At 42.1% G+C, this 15,457-nt stretch overlaps 1 protein-coding gene across 9 annotated transcripts; it reads right to left on the bottom strand.

Annotated features, from left to right (window-relative positions):
* Positions 1-4,825: 4,825 nt before the first annotated feature.
* Positions 4,826-13,173, bottom strand: LOC118381209 (AKT-interacting protein). Of its 9 annotated transcripts, none has more exons than XM_035768163.2 (11): positions 13,007-13,173; positions 11,949-12,070; positions 10,100-10,311; positions 9,682-9,746; positions 9,496-9,596; positions 8,102-8,190; positions 7,684-7,731; positions 7,256-7,354; positions 6,453-6,569; positions 6,203-6,263; positions 4,826-5,969 (listed from the first exon to the last, which is right to left on the bottom strand). In XM_035768163.2, the coding sequence occupies exons 2-11, from the start codon at positions 11,994-11,996 to the stop codon at positions 5,862-5,864; spliced, it is 948 nt and encodes a 315-aa protein (XP_035624056.1). In that variant the 5' UTR covers positions 11,997-12,070; positions 13,007-13,173; the 3' UTR covers positions 4,826-5,861. The 9 variants fall into 9 exon arrangements, with proteins under 9 accessions (XP_035624056.1, XP_035624053.1, XP_035624051.1 ...); XM_035768160.2 differs by having other exon boundaries at positions 6,453-6,560; positions 11,820-12,070; XM_035768158.2 differs by having other exon boundaries at positions 11,820-12,070.
* Between the last annotated feature and the right edge of the window lie 2,284 nt (positions 13,174-15,457).

Below are 15,457 nucleotides of genomic sequence, written 5' to 3' on the forward strand. Positions count from 1 at the left end.
ACTGTGTCCAAAGATGGGCCAGAGGTATATAGAATGGTGTCATCTGCGTAGAGGTGGATCAGAGAATCACCAGCAGCAAGAGTGACATCATTGATGTATTCAGATAAAAGAGTCGGCCTGAGAATTGAACCCTGTGGCACCCCCATAGAGACTGCCAGAGGTCTGGACAACAGGCCCTCCGATTTGACACACTGAACTCTATCTGAGAAGTAGTTGGTGAACTAGGCGAGGCAGTCATTTGAGAAACCAAGGCTGTTGAGTCTGCCAATAAGAATGCGGTGACTGACAAAGTCGAAAGCCTTGGCCAGGTTGATGAATATGGCTGCACAGTATTGTATTTTATCGATGGGTTATGATATCATGTAGGACCTTGAGCGTGGCTGAGGTGCACCCGTGACCAGCTCGGAAACCAGATTGCATTGCGGAGAAGGTACGGTGGGATTCGAAATGGTCGGTGATCTGTTTGTTAACTCGGCTTTCGGAGACTTTAGAAAGGCAGGGTAGGATAGATATAGATCTGTAACAGTTTTGTGTCTAGAGTGTCACCCCCTTTGAAGAGGGGGATGACCGCGGCAGCTTTCCATAATTTAGGGATCTCAGACAATACGAAGAGTGTCTAGTTTTGAGAAACATACGCTTCGCAAGTCCTCAACTGGCAGTTTCATTAATTAGTACCCGCAAAACACCAGTCTCAACGTCAACAGTGAAGAGGCGACTCCAGGATGCTGGCCTTCTAGGCTGTCAGTTGAGGACCTGTGTCCTCTTGCTCAGTTGTCCACCGGGGCCTCCCATTCCTCTTTCTATTCTGGTTAGAGCCAGTTTGCTTTACAAAAATATTTAACTTATTGTGTATATTACATTTGTTTTATTTGATGGCTTTATTATTTTATTCAAGTCATCATCTCATCTCTATAGAGTTGCTACATATGCTGTCTGACAAAATCACAATTTTGTAGTTCTTCAAAGTAAACAAGACATACTTTTATGACTGCTGAACACCAACTATCAATGACTTAGATCATGTATTTTCAGGTAGAGATACTGCAACAGCTGCTCTCTATATCACCTCACAATTGCGCATTCTTCTGTCTCTTCTGTAGCAGGCATGAAAGAAACACAGACTGGACGAGTAGATGTGTAATGGATTATGGTAATTTTCGTTAATTTCCACGTTTTATGTGCTAAACTATGTCCAAATTTGACCTGTTGGAAACAACAACTCCCTACGACATCGCACAGTCCAGGCTGGATCTGATTTATCTCTAGAGAAAGTGTGAAATATGATCATTGAGCTCAACGAAGAAGAAAAATAGGAAATGCAATTCAAATAATTGAACCAACGTCTGTCAATCAGTTTATAAAAAAGAAAACATTTTGTTTTTTAAAAATAGCAATACCCTAGGGTGCAGCCTTAGCGGAGTTGCCAACAACCAAGTTCCGGTTTTCAGGGGAAATGGAAGAGAGACTATGACACGACTGCCCTTCCATTAACAAGGTGACACTCCAAATTAACTCCTTCACATTTACTAGATTGGTTGAACAATGCATAAGATCCAGACATATATTTTATTTTTATTCTCATCAAGACCAGAATGTTGAGGATCTAGTTTCAGGCAGTTTTGGAGGGGAATTGCATGTAGTAGGTAGGCTATGACTTTGCTTATAAATGCTAGGGTTGTGAACCATCTATGTAGTTCTTATGAAGACTTTATGCCGTCGTCTAGAAAGTCCTTATAAATTGATGTTGAACCCAGATATGCAGTGAAACTAGCTCTAGTTAATATCTGGAGTTAAGATTTAGCTACAGTGAAACACACTTTAAAATGTAAAACATAATTCATAGCCAAATCGAATGTAGACTATTTGTTTGGCTGGTTTATCTGTAGGCTCTACCCTCAAAGTATTGGGTAATAACCAGCCCACCAATAACGAAAGACCCCCCTCCCCACCTGAATAAACTTGTATTTTGTTAAAAAAGCAGCATTGGACAATGGAGATGAATTTCACTGATCAAGGCCATTCCAGAGCACATTCAACAGGTCCCACTATAGTCAGTGTAATATAAATGCATTCGCGTTTTGCTGCGCTTCCTGCTTACATTTAGCCTCCTCCCACTGGTCACACATTGGTTGAGTCAACGTTGTTTACACGTCATTTCAATGAAATTACGTTAAACCAACGTGGAATAGACGTTGAATTGAAGTCTGTGCCTGGTGGGCTAGCTACCTCTGCATGCCTGCCGCTTGCTTCTTTCTTTGTTTATCATGAGTCTATGCCTCTTTGCCTCAAGTAGCATGATATCACCAAACCACTATACACAACAAATAAATAGGCGTCGTAGATTTCAGTCCTGGTGACTTATCTAAGCACCCTCAACAACAAAAAAATACAGATAACAAGTGCAGCCACAATAACGACATAGAGACAGAAACAATGCAGCATCAAACTGTCCAAACTCACAAACCCGTCGTCTGTCGACGATCCAACTCCATCATGGATTCAGAAATCAAAATAGAATTTGCACAAACTACATATACGTGCAACGGACATCTATGACAATCATCAATCGACTTTAATCAACTGGCTACAGATTACACTCGTTTGTAAAGACGCTAAATAAGAATAATCCCAAGAATAACAGTATTATTACGAAGTAAGAAAGGTTAATAAGTATCGTATTGCATTGTTGAATTTTACTTTAGAATAGGTTCTAGAATCCCTCAATTAACCACACCTGGTTTATGTGGCACAGCGAGAATCTGTAACAATGAACCCATGATAGAAAGAAGCCCGTCTGTAATGGCCACTAACCTCCGCATCCTCTCAGTGCAGCTATGGCTCGTGGCTATCTGAGCATCGAATCTTCACAATAGCCTTGCTGCACCTCCTAGTAAAAGGCTGCTTGGCACTCGATGTGTTTCCCAATCACAACAGGTAACTTAGCTACCTAGTTAGAGAAATTTGCTGAATCTTAACTTTCTGAATCTGAAAGTCAGGTGGCAAGCTTTCGGGATTTTTTCCCACTATCTGTTCTTCTCGAGACTCGAATCGTACACGTGTCCCCACTTGTCTTTCATCCAAGCCCCTCTCCTCTCGACTTCAGTGGTGTCGTGACGCCTCTGCTGAGTAGGAGAGGAGGGGAAAGGTGGATGAGGGTCGACAGTCATTCATTAAGAACAATGCAATAGATTGACAACAGACAATTCAACCAGTTGTTGATGGACCCGACCGAGTTTCGTTGAGACCCCCGACTGATATCACTTTACCCTCTGCATGCACATTCATGGTAACGATGCTGAGCTGGCTCGAGGCTCGTACCCCATCACAGCGGGTCGCTGTCAGTTCAGAAGCGCCTTCAATAACTTTAGTAACACGAATGCAATAATTCGAACTCTGAGAATCATTATGGAAATGGAATAACTCACAATGTTCCGTGAGCCATTTGACTGATATTGTAGTTAGCTAGTTGGGTGCTTTTCAGACCGGGATTCTCACTGTTAACGTAACGTTAGTGACCACAGCTGAGCGTCACTGTCTCTCAGTCATTAGAATGACGGTTTGCTCCCAGAGTTCAAGGCTCTGTGTGGAGCCAATACTTTATATTTATGACGAGAAAATGATTTTATTACTTACCGAAGTGACGCAAAATCCGTTGACTGAAAATTATAAGAGCGAAGTTAACTAGTTGACCACAGCGGTTCCACTGCTGCTGACGTGACGAATCGATGATGACACAATTTGCATATCAGTTACTTGCTCTCTGATTGGACAATTGAGGAGTCGTTCAATTTTTATAATCTCAGATTACACTTGGAGCCGGTTCCCCATGGACAAATTTAATTTAAAATTTTGTTCCATAATAACTCCTATGTAAAAAAAAAAAAAGACAAATATTAGACAAAATTGGTTATAAAGGCATGACACACAAGATGGCCGCGGTAAGATCTGAAGCCAATCCGATGAGGTTTTACTTTGATAACACAAACCTGTAGTCTCCCGGATAATAATGTTGACTCTGACAGGCGAGATAGTTGGAAAATAACATGGCAACCTGTCGTTGGTGTGTGGTGACCCCCAGTGGCTCTTGACAGTACTGCTAAACCAAATCAGTATGGTCTTGACGTGAACCATAAATCTATGCCTGACAGCATGAGATCAGAAATAGTGGAAAGGTTTTCTAAAATCTATGAGATCCAACCAGATTTTTCACACATACGTCAACGCGCTCCTTTTAATTATCCTGAAAGTTAAATCAAAGAACATTCCTTAATTTCGGAAAGTATTACTGGGTAAAGTTAGAACTTTCTTGGCCTCGCGTGCCTCTGAGGCTCCGAAATTTTTCAACACGAACATCGTGTGTTCAGTTCACCCCTGGTTATCAACCTGTCCAGATGATTTATTAAGAGCAAATGTATGCTTGAGCTGAAAATATGGTTTATAAGCACCGTATGGATGGTGTCACGCATTTGCGGAGTCTGGAGTCACAAAGGCCAAATTGAGCTCTAACACGTTGTCGTGCGATATGACCCACACACCCTTATGTGACGAATAAAGGCTACTTAGATCTCCACAGCTAGTCAATGGCAAACAGTGCTTACCTCAAACCTTAATCACTACATACATGTACATCACAGCTGTCCAAGGCACTGCATCTCAGAGCTTGAGGTGGTTTGATTTCAGGCTGTATCATCTATCAGCCATGATTGGGAGTCCCACAGGGCAGCGTATAATTGGCCCAGCATCATCCGGGTTATGCAGTCATTGTAAAGAAGAATTTGTTAAACTGACTTACCTAGTTATATAAAGGCTAAATTTAAAACAGTCATTGGTATGCATTGTCATGTTTATTTCCTTTCAAAGAAAAGCTTTCCAAACTCACTACCTATACAGCATAAACTGTTGACTGAAGATTTGGTTCCATATAGGAACGTTAAACTGAGAAGTCCACATATGCATTGTTTTACCAAATTCAACAGTCCAGACAGCATGTGTTTACTTAATTTCACAGCAATATAGTGCCAAGTAGCCAAAAGCTTGAGCAAAACAATGTGTGTTGAGGGCTGCCATTCCCACAGCACATTTTTATTTAGACAAACCTTTAATCAGCTCAATAAGGGTAAATAGAATATTCAAAATTATGTAAAAGCAACGTAAAGATAGCCGTGATTTAACTTAGCATATTCATTAAAATATTCATACCTGCAAAATATATTACCCATCTTGCTTGTAGTTTACACAGTAAAGAAAAAGATACCAAACCATAATCCAAAAGGATGCAAATTCCCCCCCACCCCAAAAATGTAGTGTTGGTTCAATTTTATTTCAGTCAAACATGTTTGGGGGAAAAAATTATACCCAAGGTTAGAGTCCATCTTCAGTCTGAAGTCATTGAAAAACATTCCAAGTCCCAATAATTAACTGTCCTGACCACACCTTAACAAGCAGTCATGAATCCAGTCCACTCATACAGTATATCTATAATTAATGCTGATTTTTATTCTCACCTTTCAACCAGCTTTGAGTGGTTATCTTCATTGACCAAACCCAAGCATGTGCAAAGAGCAGAGAAGAAAATAAAGGGAAAAAGCACCGATTGCATTGTAGCCGGTGTTACTTAGTAAATCAACAATGACAACTGGTTGACTAACATATTATACACATTTTTGTTCTATAGCTGTTTGAGCACAAGATGCCTATAATGCTTTTAAAGCTGAGTGCAAGTGTTGAAATGTAAAATTAAGTCCATTCAACCTGTTCAGTTCCTATTCAAACGACTGAATGGCTGCTGAAGCTAGTCTGTGGCGTGGCATTCTGCTCTGCATCTTCCTCTAGTGGCTGCTGACTAGGACTGCAGGTTCAGCTCAGCTCAGGGGAGGGTTGTCGTCTTTGCTGAAGGGTTGTGTGGATCCAGGCTTCACCCAAGACAGTCCTGACACCTGCAGCCCCTTCTGGTGATCCTCAGGCCGTCTCTAGAATAACAGACACACATTACCACACTGTTCAACTAGCACCATGGAAACAAATGGCCGCTCACACAGCTTGACCAATCACAGCCCTGCTGGCTCTCATTCAAGTAAACAAGCCTCTTTTGGGAGTGAGCTCAGAGGGAACCTGAGTCCTTGGACCATAGCAGACAGACTCAGAGCTTTGTGTCCTTTTACATAAGTCTGAAAAGCACACTGCTGGGGTTTAGAAGACTCACTTTATGTGTGAACATCCGTTCCTTCGCATCGTTGTGGATCGCTGGGTTCCATGAAGAGAAACTGGAAAAATTAGCATAAAAAAACAACACTTAAGAGAAACAAATACTCAACCATTTATTGCATCTCCTTTCATATGCTGCAGGAGATTACTTATTGACATAAAAAAAAATTAAAGACAATGTTCAGATTGTTCGTGAGCTATGAGAATGGGAAATGGAATCCCAGGAATGAGCTTTTCCTACTACCAACCTTATTGCATAAGGATCGTCCATCTTGGGTTGGTCGAAGAGGTGACTGTTGCATAGTTTGACGCTGTCTACCACCTTGCTTTTGAACAACTGCACATCCTTGTCGTACCTGAAAAAACTGTGTGAGGTCTACACCTGTTGTATTCAGCACATGTGACTAATATATTTGATTATACATGCAATTTGCCAGTCAATACAGTGTGGAGAGATAATTGCCCCAACTTGGCCACAATCTAATTCATTAGCTCAGAGAATTAAGAAAAAACGGACTCAGAATACCGCAACATTTCAATTAAACAGCAAGTCTCAAGAGCCGCCTGTCCAGTTTAGTAGCCGGGCGTCGGCACACATTTCAGTAAATAAACAATGGGTCTAAATTCATTGTTTACGACGTTACCATGGACACAGCTCTGATAATCCCAGTCATGTGCATTAAAAACATTGCTCGCTATCAAATCAACAATTCAAGTTCTCCACGGTGCCAAATCGGGGTGTATGATCTGCGATTAATTTGTTATATTTATACTGGTAACAAATAACAGTTTGGTAGTATTCAACATTTTGTGCAATAGCTGTGTGCATTAAGGAAATACACACTTAACTAATAAGCACTGATTGTGTTCAGTGACTGAAGCAAATAAATGTATGGGCTATTCATTGAAGTTTCAGGGTACACAATAGGAGCACAAAGACTAGCTTGCTTGTTGACCTATATAAACTGACCCAGGTCACACGTACGCATTATCCAGTACAGGAGTAAGAGAAGGAAGGCTGTGAGGAGAAAGGGAACAAGTACAGACTTACAGCACAGCAGCTTCTGGGTTGAGTGGTTCCATAGTGTTGATCTTGTAGAACACCGTGCGTGCATACATCAGGACTTGCCAGATGTGGTTGTGATTACGCCTTCATGTCCACAGGGAGACGGGAGACATTTATGATTCTCTCAACATAATGGCAAACCAAATACAACTCCAGTCACAGTAAATACACAAGTATCATAAAGGCATTCCATGGTGCATAGGTTCATCTCAGACTACTGAAATACCCAACAGTGGCACTGCTCAAACACCAGTAGTGCACAGCCAAAGTGTGACATATACACCATAATGAGACTGACATTCTCACTGGAAACCTTGGACAACTTTCCCCATTCAGTAAAACATATAGTGCTGTGCTCCTATAAATCTACCTTCAGCTGATAGAGACTGAGGTTTAAGAGGAGAAGACCTTACATGACTGTGTCACTGTCCAGCTGAAGAAACAGGCCATGAGGAACAGAGCTGGAACAGCAGAGTAAACACTGGGCCTTGATGTAACGCATGTCAGTTCTAACTAAGGCACACTACAGACAGCCCCACACAGTTCAACTCTCAGGGACAGCACTGTATCACTATTTACCACCAGAACAACATCCCGAGAGAACACATATCAATCACAACATGAAGCATTAACATCATAGATCAAAAAGTAGTAACTGCATTTAGCCTATCAAGGGATGTGTAAGGCTGTGTAATAGTGGCTAGTACATAGTGGAGCAGACTTTACACTAATGGAAAAATATCACGCCACATGTACCTGACAAACACCCATTTCTAAATCATCCTAATTCATTTTGATGTAATGATCTGGGCATAGAAGCCATGCACTGACCTCCACTTGGTGAAGGCTCTCCTGACATCAAGCTCTCCTGAAACAGGGTCCACTAGTGGGTGGAAGACTGGGATATCAAACACCACTCTCTAAATGCGGGTAAAGGATAGAAAATAGTACTGTTAGAATACTGCATAAATAGCTAAACACGCATTTCAAACCCCTCAACTTTTTCCACATTTTGTTACGTTACAGGCTTATTTCTAAATTGATTAACTACACACAATACCTCATAATGACAAAGCGAAAATAGGTTTGGAAATGAGCAAATTCATATAAAAACAGAAATAGCTTATTTACATAATTATTCAGACCTTTTGCCATTAGACTCGAAATTGAGCTCAGGTGCATCCTGTTTCTAATGCTCATCCTTGGTTTCTACAACTTCATTGGAGTCCACCTGAAGTAAATTCAATTTTTTGAACATGATTTGGAAAGGCACATGTGTCTGTCTATATAAAGGTCCCACAGTTGATAGTGCATATCAAAGCAAAAACCAAGTCATGAGGTTGAAGGATTTGTCCGTAGAGCTCAGAGAAAGGATTGTGACGAGGCACAGATCTGGGGAATGGTACCAAAACAGTTCTACAGCATTGAAGGTCCCCAAGAACGCAGTGGCCATCATCTTAAATGGAATAAGTATGGAACCACCCACCAAGACTCTTCCTAGAGCAGGCTGCTCAGCCAAACTGAGAAATCGGGTGAGAAGGGCCTTGGTTAGGGAGGTGACCAAAAACCCGATGGTCACACTGACAGAGCTAATCTGTGGAGATGGGGAGAACCTTCCAGAAGGACAACCATCTCTGCAGCACTCTAAGGACTGACCATGAGAAAGTATCTCTGGTCTGATGAAACCAAGATTGAACTCTTTGGCCTGAAAGCCAAGCGTCATGTCTGGAGGAAACCAGACACTACTCTTCACCTCACCTATACCAGCCCTATGGTGAAGCATGGTGGTGGTAGACATCATGCAGTGGGATATTCTTCCAGAGGCAGGGACTGGGAGACTAGTCAGGATTGAGGGAAAGATGAACAGAGCAAAGTACAGAGAGATCCTTGATGAAAACCTGCTCCAGATCACTCAGGACCTACTTACGTAAATGTGATATTTCAGTTTTAATAAATTCTAAAAAAAAAAAAATGTAAACCTGTTTTGTAATATGTGTACATTGAGGGGAGAATTTTTTTTTTTTTTAAGAATAAGGCTGTTAAGTAACAAAATGTGGAAAAAAGGGAATACTTTCCAAATGCACTGTATGATTGTCACAAACCAATCAGTCTCAGCCACCAAAGCAGGAAATGCTGAACAAACTAACCTTTGAAATGTGCCAAAGAAAATGCTTTATTTTGTGTAAACAGTTGTAGTGTTACAGCAGGTCCACAAAAGTACTCACAGGACATTCACCATCAGGATAGTTATCTGGAATATACACAGTGAACTTGAAGACTCCATCCTGGTACAAGCCATGTCTGATGAAAATGACCCCGAACCACACTGGAAAGAAAACAATCTCAGGATCCCTTTGTATAGATTATGTGTAGATTATGCAGTCAAACATGAGGACAGATTAGGCTCTTACTCAATGCTGATTTGTAGGATGGCTGCACATAGATTCCAGGAAGTTTTTGCTTGATCACTAGCGTGCTGTGGGTCACAGGGTAACAAATTGGAATTAAATCAATGCAGCAGAAAATGTATATGGAAATTAACAGCACATTTTTTCATCAGTTTCTCTACATGAACTACATAACATAGTGGCCTATGCGCAAATACATTGAAGATGCATCCTCCTTCCTTTCTGTAGGCTAATCAATGATCTGACATGTTGGATTGGTGAAAATCAATCATACCTTCACTTATCCAGTCGCATACAGATCAGTGATTACCTCTAGCAAAGGAGGTAGGCATGAAGCACTTTGAAAGGTATCCAAAACAGAGCCAGTGCGTCTACTACATTCACTACCCAAAATAAAGTTTGATCTGGGGCCAGTACTTACAACTCAGCCAGCAGCGAGTACTCCAGGTAGAATGGACCGTAGGAGGCATGTGTTCCGTTGGCCAACTGGGCCGTGGCGGCAGGAGAGGCCGGCTTGGTGATAGGGACTGCATTCTTGGGGATGGAGGGAAGCTGCTTCTTCCCAAAGCTAGGACGGGCTGGACTGGCTCTTTGTTGCTGCTGCTCTCCACTCTGTTCCTCACCGTCAGATCTCTGATCAGCAGAAGAGTGAACAAAAGACATTTAACAACTCAATATCTATGTCTAGGAAGTAAAAACTGGTAGCATTGATTATTACGAGGGGAGTATGCCTAGATTTAGCCCACTTAGCAAAACACTATTCACCATGTTGCAGAGAATGCAGACGACCAATTTCAAGCCAGTCTGTTACATCTACCTGCATAAACAGAGGCAAGCTCTGTTGTCGAACTACAAGGCAACACAGACAGCAGTGGGAGCACATGTTGAGCCCTGGGCAATAGGCATGTGGTGACAACCTCACAGGTTTCAGAGATTCTGGTCTGGCATCAGTTTCCTTGTTCCATGGGAGGTGAGAGCACCCATAGAGAGCATCCCTAAACACAGCCCGCATCATATCCCACCAATGCTAGCTCAGTGGGAAGCCCAGGGAAGGAGGATAGGCTAGTTCACAGCAGGAGAGATGCCAGTAAGCTAAGGAATAGATTAGCAACAAACCCTCAAGGCCTATCCCTCTGCAACTAAGGAAATAATTCAGGTTAACGGACAGCACACAGTGAGTGCCATTAAACAAACCATGTTGTAGAATTAATGTTTTTAGGAGGCACAGAGCAATGAGTGAACCATTCATCTGACAAGGCAGGACAGAGAGTAGTCACACCTATGTTACTACTGGCAGAGCTACTTTGCCAATGTGACGCCTGTATGCTAAACTGGAAGTTGGTGCCTCCCTTTCTCCCTGAAGTCATTGAGGTACGTAGGCAACAGACTGAATGGCAACAGCAGACATGGCAAACAGTTTTCACCCAACTGAATCTTAGCAATTAGCAAACAAAACAAAAAGTTGAGAAGTTCCCCATTGCTCTGGTCAAACTACAGTTTAACATCAAATCCAAGTAGATTTCCCAGGAGCAACAGGCTCCTCCTGCAACAACCACAACCATGTGTTGTGTGTGACAAGTCATGTTGGACTATAGTTGCAGCTGCAACCTCCAGAGCACTAAGGCTGGGACGATACTAGTATCACAATATTTATTAGTATAGTGGCAAGGAAACAAAACAGATTTAACTTTTAGGAAAAACAGCCATAACGTTGGAAACAATCAGTTGTCATCCAGTCAAATATATTTTCCAAGCAATAGCACAGTATTTTATATACAGCAGGTTATTAAAGGACTAAAGACTTAGGTCTGCTTCGTGTCAAATATTGCAATACTAGTATTGTCACAGCCCTAAAGAGCACCAGGTAGTAAAAGGCAACCCTGAAACTGCCCTCTTTCAGGATGAGATTGCAAAGGAGTGTCCCTGGCAAGGAGTTGGCGAAAAGGCATGAGTCGGCCTAATGCGTTATTAGAGGACACCACACACCTTAAGTTAGACATTCCCATGCCACAATGCCAGTCCTCCCAAGATTCCTCTCAAACAAAAGACAGGTGGTAACAGCAGTAAAATGCATGAAGCTTCAAGGAAGCCATGCCGTCTTTGTGGGAAAACGTTAGGAAGACAGACCACACAAGCCTTACTTTCAGTGTGTGGGGGTCTCTTTGGGAACTTTTGAAGATCCTGTTTTTTTGTCTCTCTTCTCGCTTGTGTGTTGGGTGAACTTGACAGAAGTTGGCTTTCAGTGCAGAAGAGGAAGAGCGCTCCCTTACCTTACGACCAGTATTGGTAGACATGCTCCAGAATGGGTTCAGGTTCATTACTCATGGAGGTGCAACTTCGCCGTCTAGGTCAGTCCCACAACAAGTGTTGCATGTGCCATTCACTGGCATCACTGGGGATACAATTGACAGAACAAATGTTACATTTTTATTCATTTAGAGCCATTTTCATACTGGTCCCACATGACAATCAAACACTAAACTCTGACGTTGAAAGCACCATGCTCTACCAACAGCCACACGAAACCAAATGACTGATGAGGCCCTCTACTGAGCACACACACAAAATGGGGCAACCTGACCTCAATGACAACTGCTGAATCGCTGATCTGCTGACCATGCTGCTGCTCAGACAGTCGTGCCTCATTCATGTCATGATCTCAAACATGTATAATTTACGTCTCTGCCAGGCCAAGCACTTTAAACCCCACCGGTAAATAATCCAGACATACACATTTGTGATGTCTGGTGTTTAATGGTTGTTTAACATGGAGGTTAATTAGCCCAGTTACATTCATTATTTAATTCGCATACTACCAAAAGGCATTGTTATTGCCGTTGGATACAGTAGTTGACAAGTTAGTTAACTAAGATATTTGTGTAGCTAACTACTATGGCAACTAGCAATGACATTGTATCCGTGTTGGGTCACGTGTTCCTATGCAGGCAACTAATTCTGCAAAATGACTTTGAACACATAGCTAGTTAGTTAAGATAGTTACGTTACAGTAGCTAGTTAGATTGTTAACAAGATACGTCCAGACGTCCAGTTCGTTAGCTGGACGCCAGGTCTGCAATTACAAATCAAGTATACATAATCATTTGCGATGGAATCTAGCCTTGTTGCTTATTATCCATAATGAAATAGGCATACTTTACGACTCGATAAACGACCGACAAGAACGTTCACAACACTAAATTAGCAAACCAACCAGATCTGCTAGCTTGCAAGCTAACCAGCTAACGTTACCTAGCTTGAAAGCCAAAAGGTAGGTAGCTAGCTAGCTACTATCCAGTTGCCTTCCCTGAACGAAAATTCAGACAAGTACCTGTTCAAAAATTGCCCATTTATGTGAACAATTTCAAAATGTGCGTTTTAAAGACGTTGCAATCACCACTGGTCAAAACAAAAAAGGTATACCGCAACTGGCTAGCTAAGTAATTTCACAGACACCGGAAATCAATCATAAACCTCATGATAGGCGTTTCCTATTCACCGCGGGATATTTCTATTGGCTTATAACACAGGGTGGATAAAGTATGATTCGCTGACGTTCTATCACTTAAGTCATGCTGTTATGCCGCGTTCACGTACTAGTCGGAAATAGGAAACTCAGAAATGTCCGATTTGCTGATTGTAGAACATGTTGAGATGGGTTGGTTAGTTTAGTAACACCGACGCATGCGCAACTACGGGCTTCGATTGTTTGCAACATGTCAACTATATTTCGTCTCCAATGCATATTAAAAACATAAATACACGTGGTCAATGAACACTTGTGGTCTCTCAAATACAAATGTAATTGTATTGGTCACATACACATCTTTAGCACATGTTATTGCAGGTGTAGCGAAATTATTGTGTTTCTAGACAGTGTAGTAATATCTAACAAGTAAATGTCTAACAATTTAACAACAACACACACACATTTAAAGCAAAGGAATGGAGTATATAAATATTAAGATGTGTAATGTCAAAGTGGCATAGACTAAAATAGAGTCAAATAGAATACAGTATATGCATATGAGATGAGCAGTGCAAAATATGTAAACGTTATTATAGTGACTAGTGCTCCAATTATTAAAGTGGCCAGTGATTTCAAGACTATGTGTATAGGGCAGCAGTCTCTAAGGTGCTAGTGATGGCTATTTAACAGTGTGATGATGGCCTTGAGATAGAAGCTGTTTTTCAGTCTCTCGGTCCCAGCTTTCATGCACCTGTACTGACCTCGCCTTCTGGTGAACAGACAGTGGCTCGGGTGAGTGTTGTCCTTGATGATCTTTTTGGCCTTCCTGTGACATTGGTTGCTGTAGGTGTCCTGGAGGGCAAGTAGTTTGCCCCCGGTGATGCGTTGGGCAGACCACACCACCCTCTGGAGAGCCCTGTGGTTGCGGGCGGTGCAGTTACCCTACCACGAAGTGATACAGCCCAACAGGATTCTCTCAATTGTGCATCTGTCAAAGTTTGTGAGGGTTTTAGGTGCTAAGACAAATTTCTTCAGCCTCCTGAGGTTGAAGAGGCACTGTTACGCCTTCTTCTTATTATTCTTCACCACCCTGTCTGTGTGAGGTGTACGCCGAGAAACTTGAAGCTTTCCAGCTTCTCCATTGCTGTCCCGTTGATGTGGATAGGGGGGGGTGCTCACACTGCGGTTTCCTGAAGTCCACGATCAGCTCCATTCTTTTGTTTATGTTGGGTGAGAGGTTATTTTCCTGGCACCACACTCCCAGGGCCCTCACCTCCTCCCTGTAGGCTGTCCCGTCATTGTTGGTAATCAGGCCTACTACTGTTGTGTCATCTGCAAACTTGATGATTGAGTTGGAGGCTTGCATGGCCACGCAGTCATGGGTGAACAGGGAGTACAGGAGGGGGCTGAGCACACACCCTTGTGGGGCCCCTGTGTTGAGGATCAGCGAAGTGGAGTTGTTGTTTCCTACCTTCACCACCTGTGGGCGGCCCGTCAGGAAGTCCAGGAACCAGTTGCACAGGACGGGACTATCGTGGAAAATTGCAAGATTATATTTTAATGCTTGTAAGATTGTTATAATGCTTGTATTACATTATAATAGTTGTTACATTCGACAGAATAGAGTATTGTGTGTGTGTTCCACTGAGGACGTGATTTTATGAGATAGCACTGACAGGGGAGATTTACAATGTCTTTGGGTAATAAAGCCTAAAGAGCATTCCAGATAGTAAAGGTAATGTTTTTTGTGCTATACCATACCAGGGCGAGACAGATTCCAGTTTGGAGTTGGAGGGGGCCAGACACTAGTCTTTACAATGAGAACTGTTGACACACCAGTAACTGTCTGCTGCTATGTTTTATAGATATCTTTCATACAAATCTTAACATTTGTGAACTGTTCCTAAGATCTGTGATTCGTCATGTAAGTTGAGAGGGGTGTATCTTGGCTATAAAAGATTTTTGTACTTTTCTGGTGGCACTCTCAATGGTTCATTAGAGGTTGTTGAAAGTTAAATGCTATTGCAAAGCTTAATTGTTATTAAATATGTAGTTTAAGTATAACTCTGACTGGTGTGTGAAGTTTGTCTCTCTCTCTCTCCATTTGGTAATACAGAAAAATGCCACGACAGGACCCAGGGCCCCAAGTTTAATGATGAACTTGGAGGGTACGATGGTGTTGAATGCTGAGCCATAGTCAATGAACAACACTCTTACATAGTTATTCCTCATGTCCAGATGGGATAGGGCAGTGTAATAGCAATTGCATCGTCTGTGGATCTATTGGGGTGGTAAGCAAATTGAAGTGGCTCT

The sequence above is a fragment of the Oncorhynchus keta genome, chromosome 2, assembly GCF_023373465.1.
Source record: "Oncorhynchus keta strain PuntledgeMale-10-30-2019 chromosome 2, Oket_V2, whole genome shotgun sequence".
Taxonomy (NCBI): Eukaryota; Metazoa; Chordata; class Actinopteri; order Salmoniformes; family Salmonidae; genus Oncorhynchus; species Oncorhynchus keta.